Source organism: Microtus pennsylvanicus, chromosome 2 (assembly GCF_037038515.1).
Source record: "Microtus pennsylvanicus isolate mMicPen1 chromosome 2, mMicPen1.hap1, whole genome shotgun sequence".
NCBI classification, from domain to species: Eukaryota; Metazoa; Chordata; class Mammalia; order Rodentia; family Cricetidae; genus Microtus; species Microtus pennsylvanicus.
In genome coordinates, this window is record NC_134580.1 from 9,323,768 (window position 1) to 9,339,199 (window position 15,432).

Sequence of the window (15,432 nt, forward strand, 5' to 3'; positions counted from 1 at the left end):
AGCAAGAGAGGCTCCCAGGAAAACCAGATGGAGTTTACCAATCCTCCCCTCATGAGGGGCAACATCGGGATGGCATCCTTTTATTCACAACAGAGGAAGCAAGCAAGCAGACTGAGAAGTACAAATCCGCTCAGTAAAGTTGGCAAGTTCTCCCATCCGTTCAAATCGCGCCTGATTTAGATTTTATATTTTAATTTAGTTTAACCGATACATTATAACAAATCTGTATTTACATATGTATACATTGTATGCCTTTCCATCCGGGCAAACGTCTCTACCCAAACATTTATCATATCTTTGTGAACATTCCTCCTCCTGTCCTGCTTCTGGAAGGTGAAAGGCAACGGTGCTGTCCGCAGTCGCCCCGTTTAAAGCACTGCGGGCCTTCCTACTCTTACCTACACTGTAACTTCTTCCTCAACACTCCGCATCCTGCCCTTCCCGCTAATTCGAGTTTTAAGGCGCATAACACACTTGGGCTTCAAAGATGACATTTTGTTTCTGGACATAAGACAGGGGCTAGATCTGTGGATGCTCCGTTGAACCTGGGGTCGGAGGTAGGAACCATAAGGCCCGGGCTCTCGAGACTGCGGCTTCCTCCACTGCTCAGGCGCCGCTCTAGCGGCGTCGCCCCGCCCCAGGTGGGCGAACCCATTCCCAGGAAGACAGGGGTGAAGAGAACCCTGGACTCTTCGTGATGGTTCAAGCCATGCTCTGGCCAATCAGAAAGCTTCACTAATACCCGCCTCCAGCTGCATCCTCGGAGGCGTGCAGCGGTGATTGACATCATCTGAAGCCATTGGCCAAGCCGAGAGCAGTTAAAGGCAGAAACCTCTGTCCGCGTCGTACGGCGAAGGAGGACGGTTTTCCCCACCTCCTTCTTCTATTGGGTCTCGAAAGCCGCCGAGCGTTTAACAGCAACCAATCGGAGGGAGGAGGCGGATTGGTGATGGTTGCCTGGAGCCTGTTTGGCGCGACTCTTGGGACCAGTGGGACTAGTCGTTTGTGTCCCAACTCTACGGCAGGGGCCTGGACTTGAAGGCTGGGCTAGGAGCGGGTTCCGCTCCACCCCGCCCCGCCAGCACCTCTTGCAGGCTGCCTGGGACCTTGAGGCCCAATGTCCACCCAACCCTAGCGCCCGTGCCTCCAACCATCGCGGTCTCAGGCCCTGGGATCAGCTGCCCCCAACCCAAACCCTCTTTCACCCCCAACTCCATCCCTGCTAGTGCCTGGTTACCATGGTGAAGCTAGCAGCCAAATGCATCCTGGCAGGTGAGTAGTAAAAACGCTCGAACGTGTGTTCCTGGGGGCCTGAGCCGTCCTAACTCAGGCAGTTTTGGTTCACGATTGCGTCCAATGTCTGTCTCCCATAGGAATGCCTGCAGTGACCAACAGACAGAATTCAGAAAGCGGGGGGGGGGGGGGGGGGGAATTATTCCCTCTCCCCTCCGACACACTTGTAGCTGTTGTGTTCCCTGTTTCCCTGTCATATTTTGAGGCCACTATCACCAAGTAGACTTATAGTACAAACACAGACTGTACTCCAAAGCTAGGTGTCAGTGACGCTGGCCTCACAAAGTTCCCATCATTTACGCTGACCCCTCCCCCCATAACCAGGAAGACGGTGGGTGGGGTGGAGTGAAGTGGGTTACAGTGCTGCCAAGCTGAGAGTATATGGACTTGGAGTTTCCCCGGAAGTAAGAAAAGTAAGAATCTTGTTATTGTTGACCGGCATGGAAATAGCCTGCGCATTGCCTCTAGCATGGAAGAGTATTAACTAGATCCGTGCAGAGTGAGCAGGTTCGTGGTACCGCACCTGTGGGTTTGCCTCGGGTCAGTCCGAACATTGAGAAGACCGTTTGCTTCACTTGTAGACTGGTTAACAGCAACCTCGTAGGCACCTGTATTTCATTCACTACCACAGCACAGCGGGGTAGTTTCCCTGTGGTCCTGATATGACCACTGAGTATTAGGGTTACTGGGATGAACCCCTAGTGAAGATCATACACAGAATTCCCAGATCCGCCTGACTCCAGATCTCTGTTCTTGGGTTGGTCGGGTTGGCTACTTTTCTTGTTTTGACAACAAACTTGATGGGCAGCATCTTAAAGGACGAAGAGCTTATTGGGGCTCATGGTTCCGGGGGACAGTCCATCATGGTGAGGAAGGCACAGTGGCAAGGCCAGTGACTGGCCGGTCACATTGCGTCCAGTCAGGAAGCAGAGCCATGAGCACTGCTGCTCAGTACACTGTCCCCTTTTTCTCCAGTGGGGGCTCCAGCGTGTAAAATGGTGCCACCCACCTTTAGGGGCGGCCTCTCCCTTAATTAATTACCCTGACACACCCAGCCCATGATTCTTCTCTGTAATCAAGAAGTTAACATGGGGGTGGGGGAGTGTCTTTGGATCTTTATTCTACAGACTGAGATGACTTTTCTAATTTGAAAATAAAAAGGGTCACACAGAAAGATGAGGGACAGCCCTGACTCAGGCCCTATTGCAGCAGAAGGAACCCTGGCTCTCCAGAGTACCTCCAGTTCTCAGAGAGCCAGAGGAGGCAGTGTTGTGTAACAAAAGGATGTTGGTCAGTCTTCTCCCCAGCTCTGTTGCCTTGGACAGTGTACAGCTTCTGCACGGGTAAGTTGGGGACATCTTCATTTTTCTAAAGTTAACTTTCTTTTTTTAAGTGGGGGCGGCTCAGCCTGCTGTTCTTTGCTCATTTCTCTTTAGCTGGTGAGCTCTCAAAAACCAAGAAGCTCTTGTCATAAGCCACTCTCCTGAGACTTGCTATGTGCCGACCCCATGTCACACCCTCGGTGCAAGTCTCTTGCGAGTCCTCACAGCCACCAGCCAGCCCTCGGTCATCCTCATGTAAGATGAGGCAGGCAAGACCCATACTATGAAGCTGCTTGCCCTGGGTCCAGACCCAGGTACTGCGCCTGCCACATGCTTCCAGCCCAGCCAAAGTCAGCAGTGGCTCCTGGCCTCCACCCCAACCTGGTCCTCAGTCTACAGCTTCTGTGGCTTGAGATGGCGGGAGATAAAATGGCACAGTGGCCAGGCTCCTGTGTTTCATCTGTTTAACAAACAACACTGTGTATCAGGCAGGGGACACACTTGCTTATTAACACTGTAGCAATTCTATGAAGTTCATTGTTAGCCTATTTTACAGATGTAATAAAGGAGGCACAGAGAGCGTAACTACCTGACCTAATATCACACAGTTAGTGTGGAGCTGGGGTCTGGCCCCACATCTTTGCCCCTTTGGTGATGAATCTCTTGGGATGTGGGACAATAGTCATGCTTCCCTGGAGCGTAGGCATCTGTTCTATTGCTGCGAATCTGGTAGGATAGCCACCTTGGTAAAGACAGCAGAGGGACAGATGACCTCAGAGGCCACACAAGAAGCCAATTGAGATCTGCCTAGAAAGGATAGGATTTTGGACTTGGATTGGAGAGGGGACTGGAACATGTCCAGGGAACAAAAGGACAAGCATTGTACATACGTCCAGATTTCCTATAAGGGACCATTGGAGATGGTTGGATGGTCAGCTAGAAGTTGACCAAAGAGAGCTGTGGATGCCTGCTGTGGGTGAAGGCGGGGACTCGGGGCCGTTCTGTTCTGTGACCCTGCTGGGGTTGGGATGCAGTTGGCGGCAAGGAGAGTCGAGGAACAGTAATGGCAGAATCAGCTCTGGACATGTGAAGACTGCCAACCAGCAGAAGTTCTGCAACACACAGCGGTGGTGCAGGGTTGGAAGGACCCCGCGGAGCTAGGTGCAGGCCTCTGGGGAGGGACACTGCCTGGCTGGCACAGCATTCAGTTTCATCAACCCTAGGGCAATGTCACCACATGCCACCTTGTCACCAGGACCTGTTTCCCCTGGCAGGGAACTCAGCTCAGCTTCAGAGTCAGGTGCCCCCAGCCCATTACTGTGTTTTGAGACCTCACAGCAGGTTCAAGCCAAATGTGGGACCTGTGTCCTGGTGACTGTCACGTAGGTGGCAAAGCAGCCTATCGGATGCAAGGACACTGGGGTAGTCAGGTGCGGGGATCATCGTCTCCAGGGCTGAGCAGAGAAAAGCTCAAAGAGGGAGCTCCCAGTCCTGCGGATGATGTGTGGGCTCCTGGGATGGCTGTGGGTGGTGGGGGTAGGCTTGAGAGACAGCCCAGAATAGAAGAGCCAGGAAGAAGACAGTGGGATGCAGGAGGTGGTGGTGTTCATAACCTGGGACAAGGAGGCTGGATACGTGGTGGTGTGGTGAGCAGGAAGACTGGGGTAGACGGAGAGGTCAACTCAGGTCTGTGGTGAGATATGGGCTTGGCTGTGGGCAAGCAAAATGCAGAAGACAGTGGAAGCCCCACAATGGCCATGGCTTCGGGGAATCCCGCACCCTGCAGCCACGTGGACTCACAGGCTCTCGAGGTTTCTCATGTTCCTTTCCTCGGATGCCCTGCTTCTCAGCTGCATTGTCTGCCTTTTCACTTGTCATCCTGTTGCTCTGAGAATGTGTTTATCAGCTCCCCCGCCTCCCTGTGCTCCGATCCCTCCTAGCCCACACAGGAACTTCGCTGCCAGCCCTGGTGACTGGCAGTCAGCAGAAAGACTCACGAAATCAACCAAAACCAATCTGTGGGGGAATTTCCCAGGGAGAAAGAGCCAATTTCCTCCCAGGTTTAGGAACAGAATGGGAGTCAGGCTAGTGACTGACTACCTTCTGGGATATCAACAAGGCATGGGGAAGAATTGCTAGACTATCTGCCCTGGGGTAGGTGGGACCCACAGACCCTGAGAGGCCATGGTGCAAAGAGCCTCGAGGTAGCATTTGGGATGCTCAGCCAGACCAGCCTAGTAAACCAAGGCAGCATAAAAATCCTAGAGGGGTACCTCGCCTCTACGATCTGTCTTCACCTGTGACTTCAGTAGGGGGTGCAACACGGGAGGGAAGGCATGAGAGGGAAGAGGCTATGAGGAGAGGACTACCCATGGCAGGAAATCAAGTCCTGAATGGCTCACTCGGCCCTAGCAGAAGTCTCTACCTCGAGACACCAGTTGTCATGTAGTTGTCTCACGAGAGAAAATGACAGGTGGGAGGAGTCAAAGGGGAACAGTGTCCAGAACTGCAGGCTGGAGAAGGCAGACAGAGGAAGCCACTGTGAAAGGGACTGAAGACAGAGATTGGGTGCTGGTGACGTCCCTGAGGGTCAGGGACGTGAGCACGCAGAAAGCAGGTGCCCGGTAATACCTGGGCAATGGGAATGATAACCCTGCACATGTGAAACAGCCATATCTGGAGGGGGCAAGGCACCCTGAGCCGTCCCTATGACAGCACCGGAAGAACTCGCTATGAAACCACTCCCTTTTATCATGCAAAAGACTCAGACCTAGGCCTGAAAACTGACGAGGAACCTTTATGATGTGTGAGTTCCTGGAGCTGCTTGAACAAGGACTGAGAAGGGCTCAGCCCAGCTGGGCCAAGTGGCTATAGGATATGACTGCGGATGTGGGGGGGGGGGGGGTGTTCCCATGACTCAGCATTCACCTACCACAATGAAATGAAGTACGTCACTTGAAAATGGGTTTTCGCTGGGTGATGATGGTGCACGCCTTTAATGTCAGTACTTGGGAGGCAAAGACAGGCAGATCTCAGTGAGTTCGAGGCCAGCCTGGCCTACAAAGTGAGTTCCAGGGCAGCCAGGACTACACAGAGAAACCCTGTCTTGGAAAAAAAAATTAGTTTTCACCAAGGTCATGATGGAGGAAGCAACAGAGACAGGTGACCTAAGATTGTAGGAGCACATGGACTCTGGACCAACAGTTAGGGAGCCTGCATGGAGCCGACCTAGACCCTTTGCATGTGTGTGACAGTTGTGTAGCTTGGTCTGTTTGTCAGGCTCCTAGAAGTGAAATCAGGGCCTGTCCCTGGCGCTTAGCAGGATTTTAGGAATCTGTTCTCCATGCTGGATCACCTTGTGGGAGGAGCTCGGTCCTACCTCAGCGTGATGTGCCTTGCTGTGCTCAAGCCATGGGAGGCCTGCTCCTTTCTGAGTGGAGACAGAGAAGTTGGTAGATAGGGAGGGGGTAGATGAGAGTGAGGGGGGAGAAGGAGAGGAAGGAGGGGAAACTGATCAGTATATAAAATAAAAGAAGAAATGTTAATAAATGAGCAGAAGAAAATGAGCTTTCACAGAGCAAAGGCAACCTCTGGACATCTTTACCGTCAGTGTAGATGAGAACGCAGGCAGTGGCTCGGCCAGGTGAGGTCACGAGCTGGCTTCTCACTCCTTTTGCTGGCCAGACTCTAGAGTAAATTGGAGTTTGAAAGTGACAGGTTTTCCCATGGGGTGTGCTTTGGTGGAAGAGTGTCACTTCTGTTGCCAGGGCTCAGGAGCCCTCCTTAACCCCTGTTACCTGCTAGGTCATTCTGGTTGACAGGGCTGTGAGGTGTATAGAGATGTAGTCTGGCCTTGGTAAGCTCTCAAGATGGGCCTCCTGGACCAGTTACCCTGCTGGCTACCTCCCTGCTTATCGCAAGAGCTGCAGACATACGCTCTGAAAAACTCAGCGAAGTTTCTGCTTTCATGTCAAGCCCTCTAGAGTAGGAGGAGGCTCTGGTGCCTGATGGGACCCGAGTGATATCTGTCCCTCTGCTCTGGCTTCAGGAGATCCAGCTGTAGGCAAGACAGCCCTGGTGCAGATGTTCCGCAGCGACGGGACCCATTTCCAGAAGAACTACACTCTGGTAAGCTGGGGCTGGAGAGTCCCCACCTGGTCACAATGTAAAGAAACATGACCGTTAACCATGAGAGAATGACTTAGCAAAAACCCCAAGCAATGTCCTAAGAGGCCGAAGAAAGGACAGGGAAATGGTGACATGGAGATCCAGTTTCCACTGGCCACCAGTAAAGGACTGTGTCCCGAGGGGACTGGCCAGGATGCCACACCTCCCACTCCCAGTGGGAGGTGGCCAGGGCCTCTGACTTCTGCTTGGCTGGGATTTCTCTGCAGGGAGGTGGGGTCTTGCCTTGTTCTGGGCCACCCCACTGCGGGGGCCCCCTAATGCCCATGATCTTGGTGTCCCCTGCAGACAACAGGTGTGGATTTGGTGGTGAAGACAGTGCCAGTTCTTGACACAAATGACAGTGTGGTGAGTGGTGGCCTGAAGCCAGGGCGCTTGGGGCTGCTCCTGTGGGCCAGGGGGCCCTCCCTGCAAGGGACATGGAGCAATGACACAGGGCATCTTTGAGGGAGGGCCTGAGGAGGGAGAGGAGGACTGGGATGTAGGCCTTACCAAAAGAACTTGGTATCTTTTGTCTGAGTTCTTAACAGGATCCCTGCAGAGACCCCACAGCTCTTGAGGGTGAACGGCACAATGCCATGTTTGTGTAGCTGCTCCCAGAGAGAGGGTCTGTAGCACTCACCGGGTCCTTAAGGAGAACCCTGAGCAAAATGAAAGACACGGGCATCCCTGATACCACAAGAAAGGCTGACACTGGAGCCACTGTGCAGGGCAGGTCATGGAGCAGACAGCGCTGCCTGCCGGGGGTTCAGAGCCAGGCAGAGGGGATTGCACCAGGAGGGGGCTCAGGGAGCTCGGAGGACTCGCTGGCTCGAGCAGCAGCACTGTGGATGGTCTCTGCCTGGGCTGGGAAGGCTGGGTGCCTTGTATCCAGAGTACATGCTCACACATCGTAGAGCGGTGACAGGCTGCCCTACTTTACGCACCGTCCCCAGGCTTCCTCCGTGACCTCCTTTATCAAGAATCCTTATGTGATCTGAGAATCCATTTGGTTAACAGAGTACAGAGTGGCCTTCTGGACACCGGAACACTTGTCAGCCTGCTTAGTGTTCTGGGCCGCCAGGTGGGCAGTCAGGCTGCTCCTGCGATGTTTGTGCTTGGGGTTGGGAAAGGTGAGCCAGGTCACCATGCCAGGTGGGTGGGAGCTATGCCTCTGCCCTTCGGACACTCTGGACTGTGCTCGCCGTCTCTCTGGGACTCGGAGAAGGCAGAGCATGTGTGAAAGCACCCATGCACATGGCATGTTTGCTCTGTCTGCTGTTGAGCCACGTCCACAGAGAGCTGGTGGGAAACCTTGACTCTTGCCGTGTCCCCTTCTGAGATGCACTTTTCTGGTCTCAGGAACTCTTCATTTTTGACTCTGCCGGCAAGGAGCTGTTCTCTGAAATGCTGGATAAATTGGCAAGTAGTGTGTTCTTTCTTCCTGCCCACCTCCACCACCCCCTTCTCCCCAGCCCTTCCTCCAGTGGCACTCCCCGAAGGGATACTCTGGGCCATCAGAAGTAGCCAGGCAGGATCCTCTGAGGGGCATCCCTCCCAGCTGGGGCTTTGGGCCCTTGACAAGTAGGTGTTCCTGCTTGCTCAATATGGCCACGCCCTGCTCTGGAATGTGCCAGAAACGAATCTGTCTCTCCAGCCTGCTATTTCTGAACAGTCCCTTCTGGGGGGTCTTACAGCCCTCCCTGACCTCCCAGTACAGGACCACTGATTCCTTCCCCTCTAGGGACGCCTACAGCCAGAAAAGAGGCTCTGCCCCCTACACACACCAATAAAGGTTATCCCATTGGCCTTGTTCTGCCAAGTTCTCCAGAACAGTGGACTCTGCAGGCCCACACAGTCAGAGCAGGGCCTAATTGTATAGGGAGGTGGTACCAGAGCCTGAGCACCAGAGGGAGAACCCACAGCCAGGCAGGGGCATCCTGTGACCCCCATCATGGGCTGGCAGCAGGATATTTAAGGACTCCTAGGCCGACAGTCCATATGGAACCCCAACTCTTCACTGGGTGACAGAGCCCCCTCCAGGTGTTAGTGTAGGGTGATTAGGGCTGATGGCAGCACTCTGGGAGAAGCCAGAAGTGGTCCCAAGTTTTCACTAGTCCCCAAGTGAAAAGCCCACCGTTATGAAAAAGATGCGGGCAGACACATCCAGGGACTAGACAGTGAGGATACCGGCATCACCCTTTGTGGCCCATAGTGTGGGAGAACACTGTAGCCTTGTAGTGGCGGCTCTCATAGAACTATGATATGTAAGTTAGTAGAACCATAGTGGACAAGAGTGGGCACCTGGGTGGAAAACAGCCCTGTCCCCACTCCTGGCCACCCCTTGAGCCTGTCATCCAAGGCCAGTTATCGTCCTCTCTGAGGTGTTTTCTTCAGCTGCAAAGACTCTCCCAGACAGCCCTACCCTGGGCAGTGCAGTGATGCACTTGCGGCCCCAGTGAGAGGTGCCTGGCAGTCACTGCTCACCCAGGTTCCAGCTTGCCTCTCCCACATGAGTGCCACTGAGCCTGGCCTCCGTTCATTCTGTGCTGGACGGTGGCTGTCTGTGAGTGTGACAGTTTCCCAGCTCACAGCCCCCCTCATCCACTTCCCTGAATGCCGGGTTTCCCTGCATCCGAGCGTCCCTGTTACATCCCTGAACTGTTCTCCTGTCCCCTGCTTAGTGGGAAAACCCCAACGTCCTGTGTCTCGTCTACGATGTGACCAATGAGCAGTCCTTCAACAGCTGCACCAAGTGGCTGGAGAAGGTGCGGGCCCAGACTCCGGGTACCTTCCTTCCAGGTAGGAACTGCGGAGGGCCCCCTGCCCAGCAGTGCCTCTGTCCTTCAGCCCAAGGGCTTTAGGTCACTGCACACGCCGCTGTGGGAATAGGACAGGGGCCTGAATCTCTGAATCTTTGACCTCAACGTCCTTCACTGTGCCCTTGCTCTGCCTCCCTAAGCCTGGGGTGGGGAGACAGTGCCACCCACCAGGAAGTGTTGTGAGAGTCTGGATAATAAGAAGGAAGGGTGCTGCATTCTGAATTGATGTTTCCAGAACGCGAACTCCGGGGAGGAATCTCTCATTTTGCCCAGGACGCAGGGCACAAGTTACATTCCAGCTCTGTTGTCACTTCTGCATGCCTTAAATCAGTTTCTTTCTCATCCCTGTGTGAGATCAACAAATTCTCCTCATTAGAGGCCGGGGAAAGCAGCCTCCAGAGACGGGCTGAGAAATTAGCGCAGCTGAGGCAGCTGGGAACGGAGCTCAATTACCTGAGTCCCTGACTCCGAGCCCAGGCCCAAGATTAGCATTAATGACCATGTCTGATGTTGGTTCCATGTGCTGGGAATTGTCACAAATGCTCTTCTGAACTTGGTCCAGGCCTGCCTGGCGCTTACAGCCCCAAGGAGATGAGAAACGTAGATATAGTTGAAGCCATGAGAGAACTCTGAGCTGCTTGTGCACAGCGAAGCCAACCTGTCCTCTGTGGCCCTTGGGGGCATTCCCTACTGGTACATGCCCCCTCAAGTGGTCAGCTCTGTCACCTGATGTGTCACACCCCCCCCCCTGCAGCTGACCTCCCATCCTGCCCCTTCAAAACACAATATTGTGGCTATTCCTTTTGAGCAGGTGTTTTAGTGGGGACTAAGACAGACCTGGCTGGCCGACGAACAGTGGATACTGCGCAGGCCCAGGCGTGGGCACTGGGTCAAGGCCTGGAATTCTTTGAAACGTCTGTGGTGAGTACCCCCACCCTCTGAGCCACTAATCTGGGGGAGCTCTGTGCTGGCGATTTGTTCATGACCCCAGGTGCGTGTAGTGGTTCTGCTCCCGGATGCAAATCTAAGTCTTGCATTCCACCCAGAATGGTCAGTGTGTATCGTGAGAGTCTTCTGCGTGGCACCAGGAAGCAGGGCAGACAGCCCACCCTAGGCAAGGCTGTGCGCATTTCAGAAAGACTTTGGAGTGGAAGGTGTTCCATCTCCCTGACCTTTGAACTGAAGGACACAGCGCTGTCGGCTCTCAGTTTGAGTGCAGCCTCCCTGAGAACTCTGTGAGACAGGAGTTGTCCTGTCCCCAGTTCAGCACTGGAGTGAAAATTGACTAGCCCAGACCGACATGACCAGGGTATACCCAAACCCCAGTCCCCCAGCTTCCCATCCTACAGGAACATCTAGCATCTTCTCTGATGTGAGAGCCCTCCTGCAGTGAGAGATGGTTCCCTGGCATCATCAGGGCTGTCCAGCACAGTGGCACACCTTCTTACATTTGGAGCGTTAAAAGTTAGGGCTTCCGGACACGTGCTTCTGGCCACACCACATACCTGTCCTGAGCCTCCCACCACAGGCACGCAGATGGCCCGGACACCGGTGTCTCGTCAGAAGCCACAGCCCTCCCTCAGGAGCATCATTGAAGAGTCCTGTTAGACCTGCAGTGGCTCCGTTGTGTGAGGTCCAACTTTGAGGTCTCTAGGCCCAATACTTTGGCTTCCCAAAGAAGTCAGTGGGGGAGTGCGTACCCTGGTGTCACCTCCTCCAGCCGCAGGCTCTGTCACACCTACAGAACAGCCTGTGCCTCTAGTGTCCCCCACTGGCACACTTCCCCAGCCAAAGCATAGCCTTCAGGGCATGTGTTAGAGCTGAACAGGCTCTGCACCCCCCCTCCAGGAATGGGATGTCTACCATGGGGCCTCAGGCTCCTCACCTGTAAAATGGGGATAGAACCTGCCCTTTGCTGATTGTCACATGCGGGAATGTAAGACACTTAACGCAATGTCCAGTCTAACTGAGTAGACACTCAGCGTGCTTGCTAGCTTTTTAAAACAGAAATGATTCCCTAAAATGGTGTTTTTGCTATTATTACTTGCGAAACCCTAGAGCCAGTGGCTGGTACAGAGATGGATGTTACCCCTGCCTTGAGTCCAGTTATCACAATCCGAGATTAATGGCGTTAAAATGAGAGCTCGCACTGCACAGGTCTCCCTGGCTATGCCGTGTCATGCACCTTTAAGTGAGCAGCGAGCTGCATACCCACAACTCCCCGTTCCCTCCCCCTCTGCCTTCATCAGTCACCATCTCCTCCCCCAACACCCATATTTCCCAGAAATTAAAACCTGTCCGAACGCATCAGTCACCCAAGGCTACTGGTCAGCTCTGTGCAGGTGTCAGAAGGATGCGTATAAATCCTGCTTGAAGAGGCTGCGGTTGGGCACTTGGTATTAACTGTGCGAGTTAACTAGTCCCCCCTGAGTTGCTGCTAACAGGAGCGCCACTGGCGGATCGGTTAAGAAAGCTGTAATTAAAAAAGGAACATAACCCAATGTGGTTTGAGATGCTGCCAAGCCCATCTCCTCGCTTCTCCCGAAGTGCAGCAGCCTTGAGGAGGAACCTCCATGGCCCTTTGCCTTTTAAACATCCCTCCATGTCTGGCATTTCAAGCCCCCCGAAAAAGTCAAAAAGAACTTCTTTGAACAAAGATTAAAGAATTTTCTAGACCGAAATCAAACCCATTGTTTATCGCTGAGGCAAGATTGTGCATAGAATGCAAGGGCAAGGCCAAGTTCACTGCTCTGTTGGGGGGAGCACCCTCCCAGGCAGCTGGGGGCCTGCCTGCCTGCCATTTGATTGTGTAAATTACCTTTTGTGTTCTGGAGGTGCCCGACAAAGGCAGCTGCTCCTGTCTCTGTTGCTCAGTCAGCAGACAGACCAGAGAGGTTGTGTTTCTCTTCCCCATTGCACAGCTAAGGAAGAATAGCACTAAACCAGGACGCAGCCCTGTCCAGGGAAACGTGAGCACTTCAGGTCTTCCAGAAGGAGTATGCACCCTTCACCTCCTCACGGGACCTGCTTGCGGGCTCTTGGTGACAATTCTAAGTAAACCAAGGGCTAGTGTGGGCCTACCCCAGACGTCATCTCTCAACAGCCTGCTCTGTCAGTGTCCAAAGTGAGCAAGATGATAATCAGTCATTGGCTAACAGGGCTTCTGTTGCTGGCAGCCCCCTTAATGCATTTGGAAAATAGTTCAATTTCCATCTACTTCCAAGCACTCCATGGTGTCTGCCGAGGCTCCTGGGCATTGAATTCCTTAAGTTTAATGATGGGTTCTCCCGGCTTGTGCTATGGAGAGCTTCTGACTTCAGCTAGAAGCCCTCCCTTAAGATTTCCTAGCCCCCCTCTCCTTCCACTCAGCGCTTAAGGACACTTTGGGGGTGTTCTTCAGTGACATTGACTGCCTGGGACATGATGGCCACACAAGCAGAGGTGAGGCTGACTCGGCTCTCATGCCTGGGGGGGGGGGGGAGCTTAGCAGGTGCTCGCTGGGCTCCCAGTGCGCTCTTGGCATTGAGCCCTGGTTTTTCTTGGCCAGCAGCTCCCCCTGGTTGCACTTGCTTCTCCCTCGCTGTGGGGTCCAGGCAGCTCTCCCCCCAGAACTGGTACGGTTCTCTCCAGCCTGAGATCAGGATGCGCTGTCCAGCTGGGCCACTCCACCCTCTGGTTTCATCACTCCTCTGTAAAGTGCAGACACGCCAGCTTCTGTGATATTCCTCCCATTCCATCAGGGACACTTCAGGGCCTTGTATTACGCTCTGCTGTGCCTTTGCCAGCCACGGAAAAGCTTTCCAACAGGCCCTTGTACACTCTTGGCTGCATCTCCTGTCTGCAGTGTGATGGGTTCTCTGCCACTTTGTTTTTAAAAATACCTAGATGGTGTGGTGGTGTGTACCTGTAATTCTACCGCTCAGGAGACTGAAGTGGGAAGATAAAGTATTTAAGGCCAGCATGGACTACATAGCAAGACCCTATCTTAAACTGATGATAATGCCGATGGTGATGCTGATGGTGGTGATGGTGGTGATGATGTTGGTGGTGGTGATGATGATAATAATGGTGATCATGGTGATGGTGATGATTATAGTGATGATAATGATGATGATGGTGGTGATGATGATGGTGGTGATAGTGGTGATGATAGTGATGATAATGGTAATGATGGTGATGATGGTGGTGGTTATGGTGATAATGGTGGTGATGATGATGATGGTGGTGATAATAATGATGATGATGGTGGTGATGATGATGGTAGTGATGATGGTGGTGGTGGTGATGATAGAGATGATGGTGACGATGGTGGTGATGGTGGTGGTGGTGGTGGCTAGGGATGTAACTCAGGAAAGTGCTTATCTAGTGCATAGCACTCTGAATTAGCACTGTTGAACACCCTATAATCCCGAAACTCCAGAGGTAGAATCAGGGAGATCAGAAATACAAAGTCAGCCTTAGCTATAGTGAGTTTGAGGCCAGCCAAAGTTACAGGAGACTTTATCTCACAAAACATATAAAAGTTATCTGAGAGACAGGTTCCTGTGTTGAAGCCCCTGGTGTTGCAATGTTAGGTCCAGTTTAAAAAAAAAAAAAACTCGGGAGACAGGAAAGACAAAAGCAAGCAAGCAAACAACAATGGATTTTTGAGACAGGGTTTCTCCGTAGCTTTTGGTTCCTGTCCTAGAACTAGCTCTCGTAGACCAGGCTGTCCTCGAACTCACAGAGATCTTCCTGCCTCTGCCTCCCGAGTGCTGGGATTAAAGGTGTGCGCCACCACTGCCCGGCTTAGTGCCCTTCCTTCTGATGGCCCCTCTGACCACCCCTTGGAGGGCCTGTCACTAACCCTGGAGTAGAAGGTCCCTGTTGCAGCCTGGCATCTCGGGGAGGGGTTTGTGTGTGCAGTGCCTCTCCTGGCTGGGCTGTGCCCTGTTGCCTTTGTAGTCCTCTTCCCACCTGGAGCGGCTGTGGGCAGACTCTCCTAGAGCACGTCTGTCTGCTGTTTTGCTTTGGCCTTTGAACCTCTGTCAGAGCTAAGTAAGTGGATTCACCTTCTTGTCCTCCACACAGAACCTAGTGGCCACAAGGAAGGCTCTTCAGCTAGACCTCAGCCTCGACCCTGGCTGCACGGCTCACGTGCCACGCAGCTGTCACTGTGTTCCTTTTAGCTTTGTTTCCCCTTAAATCTTCACTGTGACAACAGCTGTCCTCGACACCAGGTGTCGGGAGTGCGAAGGGAGAGATACCTCGAGTAGGGGCCAGCTTCTCCAGACTAAATTCACACCCCTCTCAATTCTTACAGAAGGAGATGGACAATTATGAGGCCCCATTCCACTGTCTGGCCAAGCAGTTCCACCAGCTGTACCGGGAGAAGGTGGACATGTTCCATACCCTGGTGTGAGGGTAGCGTGGACTGTCCCACAGGAATGGCTGGGCTGGGCTGCTGTGAGCCCAGCAAACCTTCATCTCTCCAGAACACAGAAGATGGACTTGCCTGGTACTTCTCAAATATCCACCACAGCTTTCAATAAAATGAGGAAAATGAATAGCGGCTGCTTCTGTTCTTAGTTGGGGCTATGCCTTTAACCACTGCTGCACTGGCCAGTGACAGGGAACCCTGGCCCGTTTCTGCCCTCCATGTGTAGGGCCTCCGTGCTCTGCAGGTCCCCGATAAGCCATCAGTAGAGAAGGCAAACCTAAGGCTGGTTTGGCAGGACCTGTGAGCTACCGCAGCACTGGGACACAGAAGCACCCCTGACTGGAGGGTCTCCATACCACGCCTCCTTGGGAGGACTACTGTTCCAAGGGAAGCAGTGACCCCTCCTCATGCC

General features: G+C 53.3%; 1 protein-coding gene across 2 annotated transcripts; it reads left to right on the plus strand.

Annotated features, from left to right (window-relative positions):
- Window positions 1–907: 907 nt before the first annotated feature.
- Window positions 908–15,147, plus strand: Ift27 (intraflagellar transport 27). 2 transcript variants are annotated; one of them, XM_075959994.1, is made up of 7 exons: window positions 912–1,272; window positions 6,664–6,743; window positions 7,089–7,148; window positions 8,142–8,201; window positions 9,464–9,581; window positions 10,413–10,522; window positions 14,904–15,147. In XM_075959994.1, exons 1-7 carry the CDS (start codon window positions 1,239–1,241, stop codon window positions 15,000–15,002), a joined length of 561 nt encoding a protein of 186 aa, XP_075816109.1. In that variant the 5' UTR covers window positions 912–1,238; the 3' UTR covers window positions 15,003–15,147. The 2 variants fall into 2 exon arrangements, with proteins under 2 accessions (XP_075816110.1, XP_075816109.1); XM_075959995.1 differs by lacking the exon at window positions 7,089–7,148 and having other exon boundaries at window positions 908–1,272.
- The last annotated feature ends 285 nt before the right edge of the window (window positions 15,148–15,432 follow it).